Genomic DNA, 17,146 nt, shown 5'->3' on the forward strand with positions numbered 1-17,146 from the left:
TGCCCTGGCCTCCTCTTCTATCTTTTCTCCAATTTCACATTCTCTCTAATTTTCTCTTTTAGTTAACCTTTCACTAATTTCTTCCTTACCAATGGTGTAACACCCCAAAATCTACCCAACGTTTATAATAAAATCAGAGTGTTAAAAATTTCAATCAACATGAGGTATTACATTTCAACTTTAAAACAACCGCAAAAAACATTATTATAACATAAACATAACACATATGAACATGGAGAAACTCATAACAAGCAATGAGTCTTCAAAACAAATCAACTTTAATAAAACCATGCAGCGGAATTCACAACTTTTAAACTTCAACTGATAGCATCATTTTCTAATTTGAAACAACGGAATTTAAACACTTCAAATAACAACTTAAAAATTCAATTTAAAAACAACAAAGAACAAAACAAGTGTTCATTCCCCCCGAGTGCTATGTATCAGATCAAATGACATTAACTCAAACTAATAACGGTAACGGCTACTCTCCTTGGTTACCTGCACGTTACCAACAGAGGGTAACATTAAAACAGAAGGGGTGAGATATCGAATAATATAAATAGGCGCATAATAATTAATATATTAGAGAAGAATCATACAATTATGCTACTTTATATCAACAACAAAGTGACATTCAACAAACAACATAATAATACGACAACTTCGAAATGCAACTCGAATGTGACTCAATTATGCATATGCATGTGGTACCATTGGAGTAGAACTCACAACTTAAAATTGCAAGGTTATCGAGGCATCAAGGCATAAGCCTTCAACTTTTAACTTTTGCCAATCCAGGCCAACATGGTGAGCATAGCTCCAACTTAATAAGAATGTAATGGATGCGACTATTATGTATGGCACACCACAACAACATCAACAGCAAAACAATATATCAACTTTCAACATTGGCTAACAAGCCTCCAACTGAAACTTGTCCATAAGTGGGACAAAAACCAACTTATTCGACTGTACCGGAAATTTCACGCATTCAACACAAATTCAACAAAATAAACATGCCACAATTACCTACTAGTGTATACGAGCCCCCCCCCCCCCCACCCCCCCCCCCCCCACCCACCAAATTTCACCTAATTCCGGTTAATTAGTTTTACCGTTTAATTTACTAATTCGGCTAATTCAACATTATTTCTATACCCTGCTATTACTACCGATTATTAACTATTTACTGCTACTTGTATTATACTGATATCATTAATTTTCTGCATCCAAAAATCCTACTATCATCAATAATTTCAACTCTCTTCCTAAAACATGTTAAACTTACTGTCTATTATTTTGTTCTACTTTTGTTAATATTCCTATACCATGCCCCTTATAACATTAACCTCTTATCCATACTAATCTATTAATAGAATGTGCTACGTTCCAATTCTCCATCTATATGTAATTATGCACCACTTATCACTATGCCATAGAAAAAGAACAAAAATCCAAAAGAAAAACAGTAATGCACACGTACAGCAAAACAACACAGAAGAGAGAGAAAGACAAGGTGGGGCGCCCACCCTACCCCTAAGTGCATGGTGTCCGTCCTTCACTTGTGGGGCCACCGTCCCAGGTCATCCTCCACCCACATATTACATTCAATACAGTATTACGTGTTCCTATTTTCTTTTTTTCTATCCAGACTATTCATAATCTTTCAGATTTATTTTTGATTCAACTATTCCAATCACAACATATATCAACATGAGGTCAACAACAACACCATGCCAACAACAGCAACATGAACAATTATTACTCGGCACGATTTCATCACATAGAAGCTACAATTTCATCAAAATCAAACACCACATATTCAACACAGACAGTAGAAAGTCATATAGTCCCAATCCTACATATCAATCATCATGATCCTGGTTATAAAATTCGAACCCCACCCTTACCTGATTGGATTGAAGGTAGCTCAGATTCCTGGTCGAATCTCTAGAATTGGTTTTTGACAACAACTCTCTTTTCCCAACTTTGCTATAATATCTTCCCGAAACTCTCTTCTTCTAATTTTCTTCTACTAATGTTATGTGCCTCAATGTTAGGTTTCTAATTCTCTGAAACCCTAAGTGATACCACTACCTCATTACTTCTAATTGGGCCACTCAATATGCATGTACAGTATACTTACTCATAAGCCCACTTAATTTACTCACAGTATACCCCCATTTCTCATTGTCTCAAATTCTCGGTCTACTTTTAATTATTCGAAAAATTCCCAAAACGCTAAATATTATTCTAACAATATTTCTAATACTAAAAATATCAAAATTCTCGATTAACTATCGATCCGCTATCCCGTAATAATACCAACTGGATCGCTCAAAACGCGCAAAAATTCAATAAATACTGAAATAATCCAAATTAAATAATAAATCGAAATAAGGGTGTTTTAAATGGGCATAACACACACCCCCCCACTATTCCTCATGCTAACACGACTTAAGGCTCAACTAATTATTTAATCACTATTCTATTATTATTATTCAACTATACAATAAAATAGCATAATTATCAGTAATTCACAAATAAACCACCATTTCACCAAATAATTCACAATTAAACAATTAAATAATTAAATAAAATAAATAGGCATTACAGAGACACCTGGGAAAAACCCCATAACAAACCAGAGAAAGTTACTCCCTAGAAGAAAAGACAAAGATTCCTTTCGCACCGTCGTAACATACCAATACCAGGTCAGTGATTCAACGATGACGACGGCGAATCCTTTACTCCTCTTAATAGAAGAAGATTTGATATCTTGCGCAAGGTGGATCACCTAGGGATGATAGTTAGGCCAGCTCTGGCGGTGGCGTTCAGGGTGATAGCCGACAAAAGGGACGGACCCTGGTGTTCGTTTCACCGGGTGAAAGGTCACCACGTGGAAAATTGTATACAACTCAAAAGAGAAATTGAGACCCTAATTCAACGCGGTAAACTGTCGGCGTACGTGAAAGAGGACGGATCAACAACTGCAAGAAAGAAAAGTCTGGAGCGTAAGGAATCCGGAACAGATAGAGCACAAACCAAGAAGGGCAAATCTTCAAAAGAAATACACGAGGCTCGCATGTCGCGGAACACCTTAAATACCATTTTTGGGGGGTTTGCAGGAGGAGTAGAAACTAGTTCGGCCCAGAAATGCTATGAACGCTTGGTCATGAACGTATCCCAAAATTAGATCCCAGAAATAGAGGTCGCAGTTTCAACCGTGGTGAGCTTGTCCATAAAAGACTCTAAAGGGGTATTGGCTCATGAGAACGACCCAATGTTTATCAAGGTTTATATCGAGGATTGGAGCATCAGGAGAGTACTCATCGACCCTGGTACTTATCGTGATAATGGAACAATTATGAAGTTCGTCTAGTTTGTGAAGCTATGAAAAAGAAATACAAAGGTGGATGAAGTTTCCCCAATAACTTCATACTTCTTATATTTTTTCCATAGTTACGCAAATTATATGTACGATAGCCAAGCATGCGCTTTATTAAGGTGGTGAAGACGAATTTGAAAAAAATCATGACAACAAACATTTATCAACAACAACAACAAAGCTTATGACGATGAAGAAGAAAAAAATATTATGAAAATCATGTGAAAAACATCTTGTTTGTGAAGCTATGAAGAAGTACAAGGTGGATGAAGTTTCCATCATAGCTTCATGCTTCTTGTACTTTTTTCCATAGCTACACAAACAATATAAACCATAGCCAAAGTATGGTCTTTGTTAAGGTAGTGAAGACGAATCTGAAAAAATGAGAACAATTAATCAACTAAAACAACATGCAACAAACGAGATAATGGAGAACTATCTAACAATAAGATGTAAGAAGAAGAATACCTTAACGTAAGAAGCACAAGATTCACTGCTAATGGCGAAGAAGAAGAGAAAATATGGGTTCTAGGGTTTCACTGCGAAGGAAATAACGCTATTGTCAATAAGTGAGAGTTAATTCGCTTATATATGGGTAAATTATTTCACAACGGTTATATATCAACCATATTGATAAGTATTTATTTAATATAATATATCACAATGGTGGAACATACCAACCGTAGTCATATCCCTTTAATTTTTGTATATAAAAAATAAATAAAAAATAAAATACGCACCTTAACATTAAAGGAATAATATATATGATGGCGTTTAGGTTCGAACCCGTGAAAGCTTGATGGTTTTACCATGGTTGGTTGCTCAACCATTGTTATATACAATTAATTTTTAATCAAAAAATAAAATTACTATGGTAGCGCCTTATTTTAGAGATGTTGTTACGGTAAAATTTTGAGACTAGAGTCATTGATTGACTTAGCTAAGACATTTTAGTAGAGCCGCCACCGCGATTTATTGTTTCCAAAGGAAATGAGAAAATGAGCGAAATAAAACCCACAGAAGTTTTTAAAATCAAAACTAATAAACCTATCAGAGATCTTAGGTTCGGGGGGTTGGTTATGCAAGGGGAAGGTATTAGCACACATCACATCTACGGTAATCCGTGTGAACCTCTTTGAAATATATATTTTTTATTATTATTAAACTTCTTTTTTGTGTTTTTGTTTAAATAGAATGGGAAGATGAGAAAAGAATATTGTACATATTTGAAATGTTTAGGCCGATCAGGCAAGCCAACACAAGAAGGAGGAGATAGATATAAGATAAGAAGGATAAGAGTTAGGACTAATCTTTAGAAGAAATTAGCCCAGCTCGGCATGGACCTTCAACCAAGCATGGACCTGCAACCCCGTATAGACCTTCTACCCGGTCAGGGTCCTCAGTCCAGTTGAGACAGATTCTTCAAGTAGGTGGACGTTATCATGAGTAGGGTCAGTAGCGTTCACCCTAGTCGGCCATAACGGTCATCCATGCACGAAATGACTCCACTGTTACAGGAGTTACAATCCTTTAATGACCAGACGACAGAAGTTACTATAGTTCGCTCATTATGAAGGGAATCCAAGGTTCCTCCATTTATGATGGTGATTACTGCTCCAACAGCTATAAATAGGGCTCCCGGCCGAAGGATAAGCAAGACACATTCTATCTTGAGCTTGCACCACTTGCACGGCTCAAATCCCTAAAGCTAAGAACTACAAACTCTTGTGTGACTTCGTCGGAATCTTCTTCCGGGTGTAATCTAAAGTATTCTGCCGGAACATTTGGCGCCCACCGTGGGGCCTAGGTAAAACTTTTTGAGGCCGCATATCTTTTCAGGCATCTTCAACGCCAATATGTCTAGAACATCACCCAGCTGTGATGAAACTCCTCCTTACATGACCAATCTACTTGCCATAGTTGAGGCCCTGAGACAGTAGAATGAGACCTTCTAAGATAGTGTCCAAGTTTTGCAATCCCAAACGGCGCAGGAGGATGAAGTCCGAGAATAGCCTCTTGATATTCAACCGTTGGCAGAAGCTGTATGGGAAAATACGGTGTCGGACAACTTCAAGCCTCCTCATTTACTGTCTTTCGACAGAAAAAGAAATCCTCTAGAGCATATCACTGCAGTCAACAATCAGACAACTATAGTTGGCGCTTCATATTCCCTGAAGTGCAAGTTAATGGTCGGTACTTTCAAGGATGTGGCGTTGCGATGGTACATGAGTTTGCCCAGGGCTTCTGTCCTAGCGTACCCTAACCTAGCTAAAAAAATGGTCCAACATTTCTCAGCCAACAAGCACGCAAGGTGTCCACCACCATTCTTTTCAATGTACATCGAGCGCAATCCGAGTCTCTCAGGGAATACATGGCTTGGTTCAACGAGGAACCATTAAAGTTTCCCACCCGAACCAAGAAATGTTCGTTGGGGCATTTCAGAATGGACTCCAGGAAGGTCATTTCAATGAGTCCTTAGTACAAAAGCTGGCATCTGACATGGAGGAAGTAATGAACCGCGTTGATTGTTATATCAAGGGAGAGGAGAGTAACATGGAGAAGCGCCATCGAGATGCCTGGAAAAAACCCCATAACAAACCAGAGAAAGTTACTCCCTGGAAGGAAAGACAGAGATTCCTTCCGCACTGTCGTAACATACCAATACCAAATCGGCAATTCAACGATGACGGAGGGGAATCCTTTACTCTTCTTAATAGCAGAAGATCAGATATCTTGCGCAAGGTGGATCACCCGGGGCTGATAGTCAGGCCAGCTCAGGTGCTGGCAGTCAGGTCGATAACCGACAAGATGGATGGACCCTGGTGTTCGTTTCACCGGGTGAAAGTTCACCACATTGAAGATTGTATACAGCTCAAAATAGAAATCGAGACCCTAATTCAACACGGTAAACTGTTGGCATACGTGAAGGAGGGCAGATCAACAGCTGCAAGAAACGGAAGTCTGGAGCATAAGGAATCCAAAACAGATAGAGCACAACCCAAGAAGGGCAAATCTTTAGAAGAAATACACGAGGCCCGCATGTCGCGGCACACCTTAAATACCATTATCGGTGGGATCGCGGGAGGAGGAGAATCTAGTTTAGCCCGATAACGTTAAGAACATTTGTTCGTGAAAGTATCCCAAAATGATATCCCAGAAAGTGAGGTCACAGTTTCAACCGTGGTGAGCTTCTCATAAAAAGATTTTAAAGGGGTATTGCCTCATGAGAACGATCCAATGGTTATCAAGGTTTATATCAAGAATTAGAGCGTCAAGAGAGTACTCATTGACCCCAGAACTTATCGTGAAAATGGAACAAATATGAAGTTCATTTAGTTTGTGAAGCTATGAAAAAGAAATACAAAGGTGGATGAAGTTTCCAGAACAACTTCATACATCTTATATTTTTTTCCATAGTTACGCAAACTAAATATATGATAGCCAAGCATGCGTTTTATTAAGGTGGTGAAGCCGAATCTGAAAAAAAATCATGACAACAAACATTTATCTACAACAACAACATGCAACAACAACAAAGCTTATGACGATGAAGAGAAAAAAATATTATGACAATCATGTGAAAAACATCTTGTTTGTGAAGCTATGAAGAGTAATTACAAGGTGGATGAAGTTTTCATCATAGCTTCGTGATTCTTGTACTTTTTCCATAGCTACACAAACAATATGTACCATAGCCAAAGTATGGTCTTTGTTAAGGTAGTAAAGATTAATATGAAAAAATGAGAACAATTAATCAACAAAAACAACATGCAACAAACGAGATAATGGATATCTATCTAACAATAAGATGTAAGAAGAAGAATACCTTAACATAGGAAGCACAAGATTCACGGTGTTTACCCAGAAAACTGGTAAACAAGCGCTAGTTTCCTTTTTAAAGGTTACTTTGCGGAGTCAACTAGAATACTCCAGGACTGATTGCTTTATTTTTTTATATTATGTGTATCTGATTTGTATTAAACGTAAATAGTGACTTTAACGTAAAAGTAAGCACTGAAATTAAAGGCTTTAAGGTAAATCAAAGCAATAAAAAGGGCAGTAAATGTGCACTGAAAGATAAAATGTAATGTAAAATGATTGCATTTAATTAAACTGGTACGCATACGTACATTCCAAAGTTGCACTCGTTACTCATTGCGCAGAGATTTGAGTTTACTTGTGTTTATGTAGAAAATGCGGACCTCTAACTATTCCTATAAAACTTGCTTAAATAGAGAATAAAAATAACTACTACTAACGGTCGACTGATTATCAGTCAACACGTGTCTTCGACATGCAAGATCTTCAATTGTGAGACTTCCACGTGTCTTGTGAGAACTGCCAGAAAACTGCCTGGAACTGCTCCTTAACTTCTACTGCTTCTCGACTTCCACTTCAGTTTCTGCAGCCAAAAATCCTTAAGTCTTCGCATCCTTTTGGTCTGGTCGAACGCTAAATCCTCAGACGATCTTCCTAGTCGAACAGCTTCGACTACTAAACGTTATTTGGTCGAATCGCTTCGACCCAACTGGTAATGTAGATATTAACTTGAGGCCCAATTACCAATTTAGGGCCTTTTTTACCAAATTGAGGCCCAATTGCCAATTTTGGGCCTTAGTTGCCCATTTATTTAGTAAGTCGAAATCCTAGGGTAACACACGGCTAATGGATAAGAAGAAGAAGAAGAAGAAGAAGAGAAAAAATGGATGCTAGGGTTTAACTGTGAAGGAAACGGCGCTACTGTCAATAAGTGAGAGTTAATTCGCTTATATAGGGGTAAATTAGTTCACATCAGTTATCTATCAACCGTATTGATATGTACTTATTTATTATAAATATATCACTGATCAGTGGTTTTCACACGTATTTTTACCGCTATTTTTAGTTATCTTTAAGTATTTTATTTTATGTTTTAATTTATTATTCGTCATTTTATGCTTTGGTTTTGTGTTTAAGTGTTTGCAGACTCAGATGAATGAAGTGGAGAAAATCAGTGCGAAACGTGAAGAAATTGATGAAAAAGCACCTGGCCTGGCCAAATGCGTCTCCACACGCGTGTGGAGCCTGTACAAGTACATCCTGCTGCTCAAACGCGTCCCCAGACGCGTGTGGAAGTGAAATATTGAGGTCTGCTGACCAAACGCGTGCCCAGACGCGTCCCAGGCCACCAAACGCGTGCCCAGGCACGTCCCAGACCACCAGACGCGTGCCCACACGCGTCCCAGAAGCCAAAACTGCAAAAGAAATGCCTTCCCCTGCCAGGACGCGTCCCAGGACGCGTGTCACAGCACCAGACGCGTGTCCACACGCGTGTGCACGTGATTTTTGGGCCTGTTTTGCTGAAAAGCCCAGAATGACAGTAATAAAAGAACCAGAATGCGTTTGGACAAGGGTTCGACGAATTTGGGAGCGAAAATACATTAGAGAGGCTGGAGAATTCAAGATTGATGCAAGGATTGAAGAATTCTATGAGCTTTTGCCATTGAAGATTGGATTTCCTTCATTTATCTGTAATGTCTACAATTTACACTATGGTTTTTGTTAATTCTATGTGTAGCTAAACCCCCCATTGCTAGGGGGGTGATCTTGATTCTGAATGTGATAACTTTATTTCTTTGATGCAATAATAATTTGGTTTTCATATAATTGGTTTGTTTTACATCTGTTCTTTATGCCTTAACCGTCGGAAAAACGGATAATGAATTTGTATGAATAAGTATAGCTGGATAGCAATTGTTCATTGACATGAGTAAGAACATAGGATAATAATTATCACCTAGGACTAGGGATATTTTATCTTAACCGGAAATTCTTGGTATTGGAATGCTTGATCATAATTATAATTATCTATGGACATAGTAATTAGGTTGTGACGTCAAAGATCTTTTCACTAAGGCCTTAGGATTAGATATTCTTGGGAACCGGTAATCAATTGTGAAACTATGTTATTGCATTGAGAAGGATAGTTGTTACAGGAAGAATCATTCACCGACCCCTAGCAATCTACTCATCTCTGTTCATCGTTCTATTATTCTGTTTATTTACTTTATTTGCAAAACCAATCAAAACAACCTTTTGAACTTTTGTTTAATTGAAACACTGATAAAACTCTATATCGTCAAGCAGTCCTTGAGATTCGATACTTGGGATTTTCCCATTACTACTACATAGGTGAAAATAGTACACTTGCTATTTTCCTATCAATCACAACGGTGAAACGTACCAATTGTAGTCATATCCCTTTAAGTTTTTATATAAAAATAAATAGATAAGAAAAGACACGCCTTAACATTAAAGAAATAATATATATGATGGCGATGGTTGGTTGCTCAACCATTGTTATATATTTTTCTTGTGTAAAAACTTAGTATAGGTGGAGCCTGCCCTTAGGGGTAAGGGAAGCTATGGAACACGATGATGTTATGATTGGCTTAGGGAATTTGGAAGGAGTGTACTATACACCTTGTTCCAAGAATGGGTGTCTTGTTTATCCCTCTGGCGAGAGCCCCCTTTATATCCTTGATTTGGTCCTTAGAACCTCATTAAAGAGGTGTCTTTTAGACTTCCCATCGTTACAGACGTTCTCCACGTCTTTATAATCAAGCCGTGAATGACATATGTAAGTTTCAATTATGGTTGAGTTATATGTAACAGCTAAACGTTACACCCGAGCTGTGTTGTGACCCCTCATGTGTCCTTGCTACGTGGCTTATACATGGTATTCGATTACTGCTTGCCAGCCGACTTGGGTACTCGGACAGGGACTAGAAGCAGTCCTCGGGTGACTCACATTAATACCTTTAACCATAGTTTATTTCAGGTCGCGTCCTCGTAAACATCCCGAGTACGTAACATATACAATTAATTTTTAATCAAAAAATAAAATTATTATGGTAGCGCCTTATTTTAGAGATGTTGTAGCTGTGAAATTTTGAGACTAGAGTCATTGATTGACGTAGCTCAAACATTTTAGTAGAGTTGCCATCGTGATTTATTGTTTCCAAAGTAAATGGGAAAAAAGGCAAAATAAAACTCATAGAAGTTTTTAAAATCAAAATTAATAAACTTATCAGAGATCTTAGATTCGGGGGTTAGTTATGCAATGGGAAGTTATTAGCACCCCTCACATCTACGATACTCCGTAGAAACCTCTTTGAAATATATATTTGTTATTATTGTTATAAAACTGCTTTTTTTGTGTTTTTGTTTAAATAGTGGGAAAATGAGAAAAGAATATTTTAAAAGTGTGTTTGGCACGACATCGCATCGTGTGCCTACATACCCCTTAAGTGCAATAGAGAAATTCGAGTATTTGTAATTCCCCTTAAAAGGAAAATAAATAGCCAAATGACCAAATATTTTTTGGTGTTAAGCTTTAACAATACTCAACGGGTTTTTAAAATGTTAAACGTTAACAACATTAACAAGTTTTAAAAGGTTCTAAGTTTTAACAATACAAGACAAAGAATTGATTTAAAAGAGGTTGGATGAGCGTTAAAATTCTTATATTATTTTATTTTTAGAATTAAACTTGATATAACTCTTCAAATTTATTAAATAATACAGGATTTATATCCTCACCTTTATTTTTATTTTTATTTTTCATTTCCTCTATTTCTCTCTTAATCTCACTCACTCATAATTAAAAAATAAGAAATAATCAAGAATGAGAATGTAATTAAGAGAGATAGACTCATAATTAAAAAACAAGATATAATCAAGAATGAGAATGTAATTAAGAGAGATAGACTCATAATTAAAAAGCAAGATATAATCAATAATGAGAATGTAATTAAGAGAGATTGAGTTAAAGAGAAAAATGGAGGAGAGGATGGAGAGTGAAAGAGAGAAAAATGGAGGAGAGATAGAGAGGATGGAGTGAAAGAGAGAAAAATGAAGGAGAGATAGAGAGGATGGAGAGTAAAAGAGAGAAAAATGAAAAAAAGAATCCAAAGTGAATAATAAAAGACACAATAAAAAAGTATTATTTATTATTAATATATTATATTTGTCAAATTTACAAACTAAAATAAATATTCTCATACTTCAAAATATTCTCTTACCCATTAAACGGCATAACACATTACACTTTATACGCTCCTTTAAATTCAAGACAAAAATACAAAAGAAATAAGTCAATGCAAAGTTCGAAAATGCATATGCAAATAAATTAATCAATACAAAGTATTTTCTGTTAATTATGACACTCAATAGAATTCAGATTAGATGTCCAACTATCATTTTTGCTAGCTTTTTTACAAGCTAGATTTTATATCATCTAATCCTTTTTAATTCTCTTTTTTTGTTAAATAAATTGCTTTTATGAAAAAAATACTCTTAATATTAAATTAGTTTCTGTAAACATGTGAATGACTCAACGTTAATCCGGCCGGTGCTACTATATCATAAAAAACAGCATCTTAAAAGCAAAAGATAAATTTGCTATTAAAAATTTATACTAACAAAGTTAAAAAAATGTAGTGGTGAGTGGTGACTAGTGAATAAAATAGTATAGTACTTAGGCCAACCATCAGTGTTATAAATGTAGAAATTCCTATGCAACTCTCAAGAATCAACACTTCTTAAGTACTCTCAATGGTTCTACATTTATTTAATGAAATTCTACCTATTTCTCAAAGAAAATTATTAAAAAAAAGGCTGATACTGCCTAAGATGGTTGATAAGATATTCCACACATTCTAAATGACTGACTGAACCTGCAGACAGCCACAGCCATCGTCGGTCGGTGATTTAACAAAAGAAATCTTAATTGAAGAAGACGATGAAACATACAACAATAATAATTAATCAGCAAAGAGAAATAAACAAAACATACTGAACTCTTCAGCTATCCTTGTAGAATCAGCCATGTGAGTATTGCAATGAGTGGAAATGCCTCAAGTAAGCTCAAAAGGCACTCACAGTCACAGCAAAGACAAAAAATTGGAGATATGACTGTGTCATACTACAGGCTTATTAAGATTTTAAGATTTGACAGTGACCATAAGAAACCAATGTATTCACTTTGGTAATATCCACCAAAATGTAAACACCTCTGTGGACCAAATCATTGATGTGACAACCACAATGATAGATAACAAACTTCATACAAAAACTCAGTTCAATTGGCTTACCTTTCCTCTTTCTCAAAGGGGCCAAGAAAAATAAAACAATTTGAAGGAGGCAAGTTTCTGCATGTATAAGTTTTCAACCGATATAGCCATTTCGGATCATGAATCATTGCATACCATGAAAGGAAACAAGCCTCCTACAAAACTTGTGTCTGATAGCATTTCAATGGACTCGCTCTCTTTTAGCGGTCTTGTTTCTATTCAAGATCAACAGAAAAACCTCCATTCTCCTCCTACTAACCAGGCGAAACAGTTCCTGGTAAGCAAACATGACCAAGAGTTTGAATTTACTAACCCGAAAGTAAACTTGAATTCACCTGTCAATCCAATCAAGATCACACCTGCTGATCAGCTTATTTCCAATGGTCAACTTCAACTTCAACCACAAGCATTTGCATTTCAAACAACTCAGAATTTGATCGTTACTCCAACCAGTTCCTCGAGATCATTACTAGCAGCTCATAGCGGTAGTGAAATGGCGAGCGGAAAAACAGGCAGCAGTATGAAATATCATGAACTTGGCAAAGAAAGCAAACATACAAACAAGCCAAACACTAAGAAGAGGACAGGCTTTTGTCAGAGAATGAAGTCTTTTCTATCACCATGTCGAGAATGCCGAACTGCTAAGCAAGGTGCTGTTAAAGCACACACTGTTCAAAGAGAAAATTTGAAAATATACTGATACAAGACTTATCATTTGTGCAACTATTTCTTGCAAGACCAGAAATTTGCCTTTTTCTAGTTAAGTGGTATCTGAAAAAAGTACGTGTGTCATGCTTCATTTCAGCATCAGTTACAGCAATGTTAGGTTATATTAGCATCAACTGATCAAAATAATATACCTCTATGCTATGGAAATTTTATCTATTTTATATTATTTGGTTGAGTATAAATTTTCTATTTGATATGAACTTGCTGATCACTTGTTATATGGCTTGCTATTGAGTTTTTTTGTCCGGCTTCAGATCTACAGAACTGTATGTGTATATAACCTAGAGGCCTAAGTATTTTACATGATGTGCATTACAGAGTAAAGTTCACTCTAACCCTTTAAAGAAAGGAAAAAAATTTATCTTTTTTTACTTCCTTGCCTGGGTGCCATTTTCTTGAAATATGCAGAACCACAAACCTCTGAAATCTGAATGATAACCAATTTAAAACATGAGCAGATAAGCTTACTGCTGTTACCCTTTGAGTGTAAGTATTAAAGGAACTGGAATCAACCAGTCCATGTAGTTCTTACTGTGAACTAGCTGCACAGTATCCTAGCCCATATAACTACCCCAAACTAACTCCTAAAATATAGGAAACTGACCTCTAGTTTTAAGGAGCCTTGTAACTAACTAAATTGACTCCACAAGATCCAAACCCTTGAAGACTGACTGAGTTCGTCTCATCAGAGGAATTAGGGTTTGACGCAGTGAAGTGAACTTGAGGATCCACATTTGAGGTGTGTCGTTCGAAGCAGTAGACGACACTGTTGGATACACATTTGCATAAGCAATTGTGTTATTGCAAAAACGGTCTAGTTGCCACTCATGACAGAGAAGAAGAGTTTCAACTTCTTCGATGGAAATAGCGCCAAATTTGCCTGCAATGGAGCTGGCTCTAGATTTGAAATTTTGAGGCAATCCTTCGAGGATTACATCAAGGTGTTCAAGTGGGGATATCGGTTCACCAATGGCATTGATAGATCCAATCAACTTTTGAACACGAAGGAGGAATTCAGAAATTGAGTTTTTGCAATTTTCGAGTTGTGTGTCTGAGTTCAGATCAAAGCTTGCAGAGCTTCGCTGCTGTGTGTTGTTGGAAGTAGGAGGGGATTTTGTCCCAAAGCATCCACAAACACTTACTTTCAATAACATGATGAAGCATATCACGAGATATAGTTGATTGCAGCCATGCGAGGAGTAATTGATCTTGTTGTTCCCATAGCTCAAACTCAGGATAAATGTGATCATGATTCGCATCATCAATTGAAGGATACTTGACTAGAATTTTAGGATTGAGCAACAAATGATGAAGGTTGTGAGCATTGATTACAGGTTCTACTTGTTGGCACCACAGGAGATAGTTCTCTGAATCAAGATTTTCAGAGATGGCGGACGACGCATTTTTGCGCGTTGTGGGAAGAAGGCGCAATCTGCTGCGCTGGTGTGAGAGGATCAGAGGCCTCGGGATCGAAGGGAGCTTCTTATGATACCATTTTAGAATTTTTATTCAGTCCATAATGTGATGAGAGAATTCTCAATTTAGTTATACTCAATTTCTGTTTTGTATTGCTTGAAACGGATTACAAAGTGATTGAGATCTATTTTTAGATTCATAGATTTCAATTTAGTTAGTTACAAGGCTCCTTAAATCTAGTAGTTTCCAAGATTTTAGGAGTTAGTTAGGGTTAGTTATATGAGTAAGATATTGTGCAGCTTGTGCACAGTAAGAACTACATGGACTTGTTGATACAAGTACCTTAAATAGTAAGATAGATAGATGACTATTTAAGTATTTATGCATGAACAATACTTTTAGAGGCTAAAATCAGGGAGAGGGTGATAGGAGTTCCCGTTAGTTTCAGTTTTGGTATTACTGTGAAACTAACGAAATACAAGAGAATTTTCTAAGCAGCAATTAGGTGACTTGAGGTGGACTACATTTAAGATGAAATCTACACAGTCACCCTGGAACCAATGTGGGCCTGAAGCGATATGAAAAGCCCAACAAGAGATCTAGGATAGGCTATAATACTATCCTAGAATTTGGGTTGGCCCCGTCTCAACCTTCCAAAATCAACTGGTAAGTTGAACACTGCTCAAGCTTTATGAGCACTACTTAGGCTACTCCAATCCAAAGCACTGAAAGATGGTCCAAATGTTGCAATGAGATGGTTAGAGGTGGACCACAATAAAGAAGAAATTTTCAACACTCTGTCACACTTATGACCAATGGGGCTTGAAGCGTGGACAATACGAAAAGCCCAACAGCGGATCTAGGATAGGCTATAAATACTATTTTAGAATTTGGGTTGGCCCCATCTCAACCTTCCAAAATCGACTTGTAAGGTGAAGATTGTCCAAGTTTATGAGCACTGCTTAGGCTACTCCGATTCAAAGCACAGAAATAATGGCATTCTCAATTAATACAAAGATCGTTTGGTGGCTATGGTTTCCAGCAAGTGCACGATTTTGACTCCAATGTAACTTTCTCACCCGTCATAATGATCCTAGCTCTTGTATTTACCATGAATTGGTCTATAAGAACAACTTAGTGAGGAATGTGTTTCTCAATGGCCTTCTAGAGGAAGAGGTCTGCATGACATAGCCTCAAAGCTATGACCATCAAGACTATTAAAATTGTGGTTGGGCCTAACTCCATCCTACAAAACCGGCTCGTAAGGTGAGGATTACCCCCACTTACAAACATATGTTTAAGTCCTATTAACCTGGTTTTGCATGCCTATACAAAGCAAAAAGAGTTGGATCTGTTCTTCATTTGGAAAAAAGTGTTTACTGATTAACAAGGTTCTCACTTCGTCTAGATTCCTAGTTCTAACTTTTTAAGGGACAAGCTCAATGTGTTTGAGGCTACCCTTTGTTAATCACCCACCTTGAGCTTCTGAAGAGTGTATCACAGCAGTTCCACTGAAATTGTAATATTTCAACCGCTGTATTTCAGTTGTGGTAGTTGCATTAACTACCTCTAATAGTTATTTTTTAATTCAGTATACATAGACTCACACAAACAGAACTCATCAGTGATCATTCAATACATTCTCTCTTCTCTCTAATCATCCAATACATATACATTTTATTTTTATTCATTCTGCAAGTTATTATTGATAAGCTTATATGAAAATATTTCCTAACATCTTGATATTATCTTTGACAATCTTATAGACTATATCTTAAGATTAGTTTCCATATATTATGATTTGGAATCTTGTAAATAAGGCTCAGTGCTTTGTTTACATCAAATCATGATCATTAATCATATTTAATTGTTTTCAAAATAATATTGTTTATCTAAAACCTTATTAACTTCAATGTGGTATAAAGCCATATCATTCTTCGTGGTTCGTCCCATCCTCTAACTATTGCATTATCTAGTTCCCCCAGTTTGAAATCTCATTCTTCTTGCCAGCTATGTTTTCAATTGCGCTGCTAGGGCAGGCAATTGCAGGTGCAGCGGTAAGTGCAATGTGTTCAGCCAGTTACTCTAACTATTGCATTATCAAGTTCCTCCTGATTGAAGAAAAGGTCACTAGAGTGCTTCCCTGATCCAAACCAGTCATCAAGAAGCAGAACCCAGAAGCAACACAATGTCGGCATCATCTTCTAATCCAACTCTAAAATTTCAAGCAAGTTTCTTTCTAAAAATGTTTTACAAGATAGTCATTGTCCTCTTTGGACTTATTTCATTATAGTAAACAAGGGTAGTAAGGGTTCAGAAGCAGGTGGACACAAGACATGGATTTGTAACTTTCGTTAAAAAGATTTTACAAGTTCTTACTCTAGAATAAAAGCTCATTTGTTGAGAATTTATAGAACTTGAGCTTTTGTGTCCCCATTTGCTGAGGAATATTTATCTAAGTTGTAATCTATTGTAGAACTGGCTAGTAATAGAGTGA

At 36.8% G+C, this 17,146-nt stretch overlaps 1 protein-coding gene across 1 annotated transcript; it reads left to right on the forward strand.

The window, feature by feature from the left end:
• Positions 1-12,452: 12,452 nt before the first annotated feature.
• On the forward strand, positions 12,453-13,399 carry LOC131638661 (uncharacterized). Its single transcript, XM_058909226.1, has one exon. The coding sequence runs from the start codon at positions 12,587-12,589 to the stop codon at positions 13,202-13,204; it is 618 nt and encodes a 205-aa protein (XP_058765209.1). The 5' UTR covers positions 12,453-12,586; the 3' UTR covers positions 13,205-13,399.
• The last annotated feature ends 3,747 nt before the right edge of the window (positions 13,400-17,146 follow it).

The sequence above is a fragment of the Vicia villosa genome, unplaced genomic scaffold, assembly GCF_029867415.1.
Source record: "Vicia villosa cultivar HV-30 ecotype Madison, WI unplaced genomic scaffold, Vvil1.0 ctg.002367F_1_1, whole genome shotgun sequence".
Taxonomy (NCBI): Eukaryota; Viridiplantae; Streptophyta; class Magnoliopsida; order Fabales; family Fabaceae; genus Vicia; species Vicia villosa.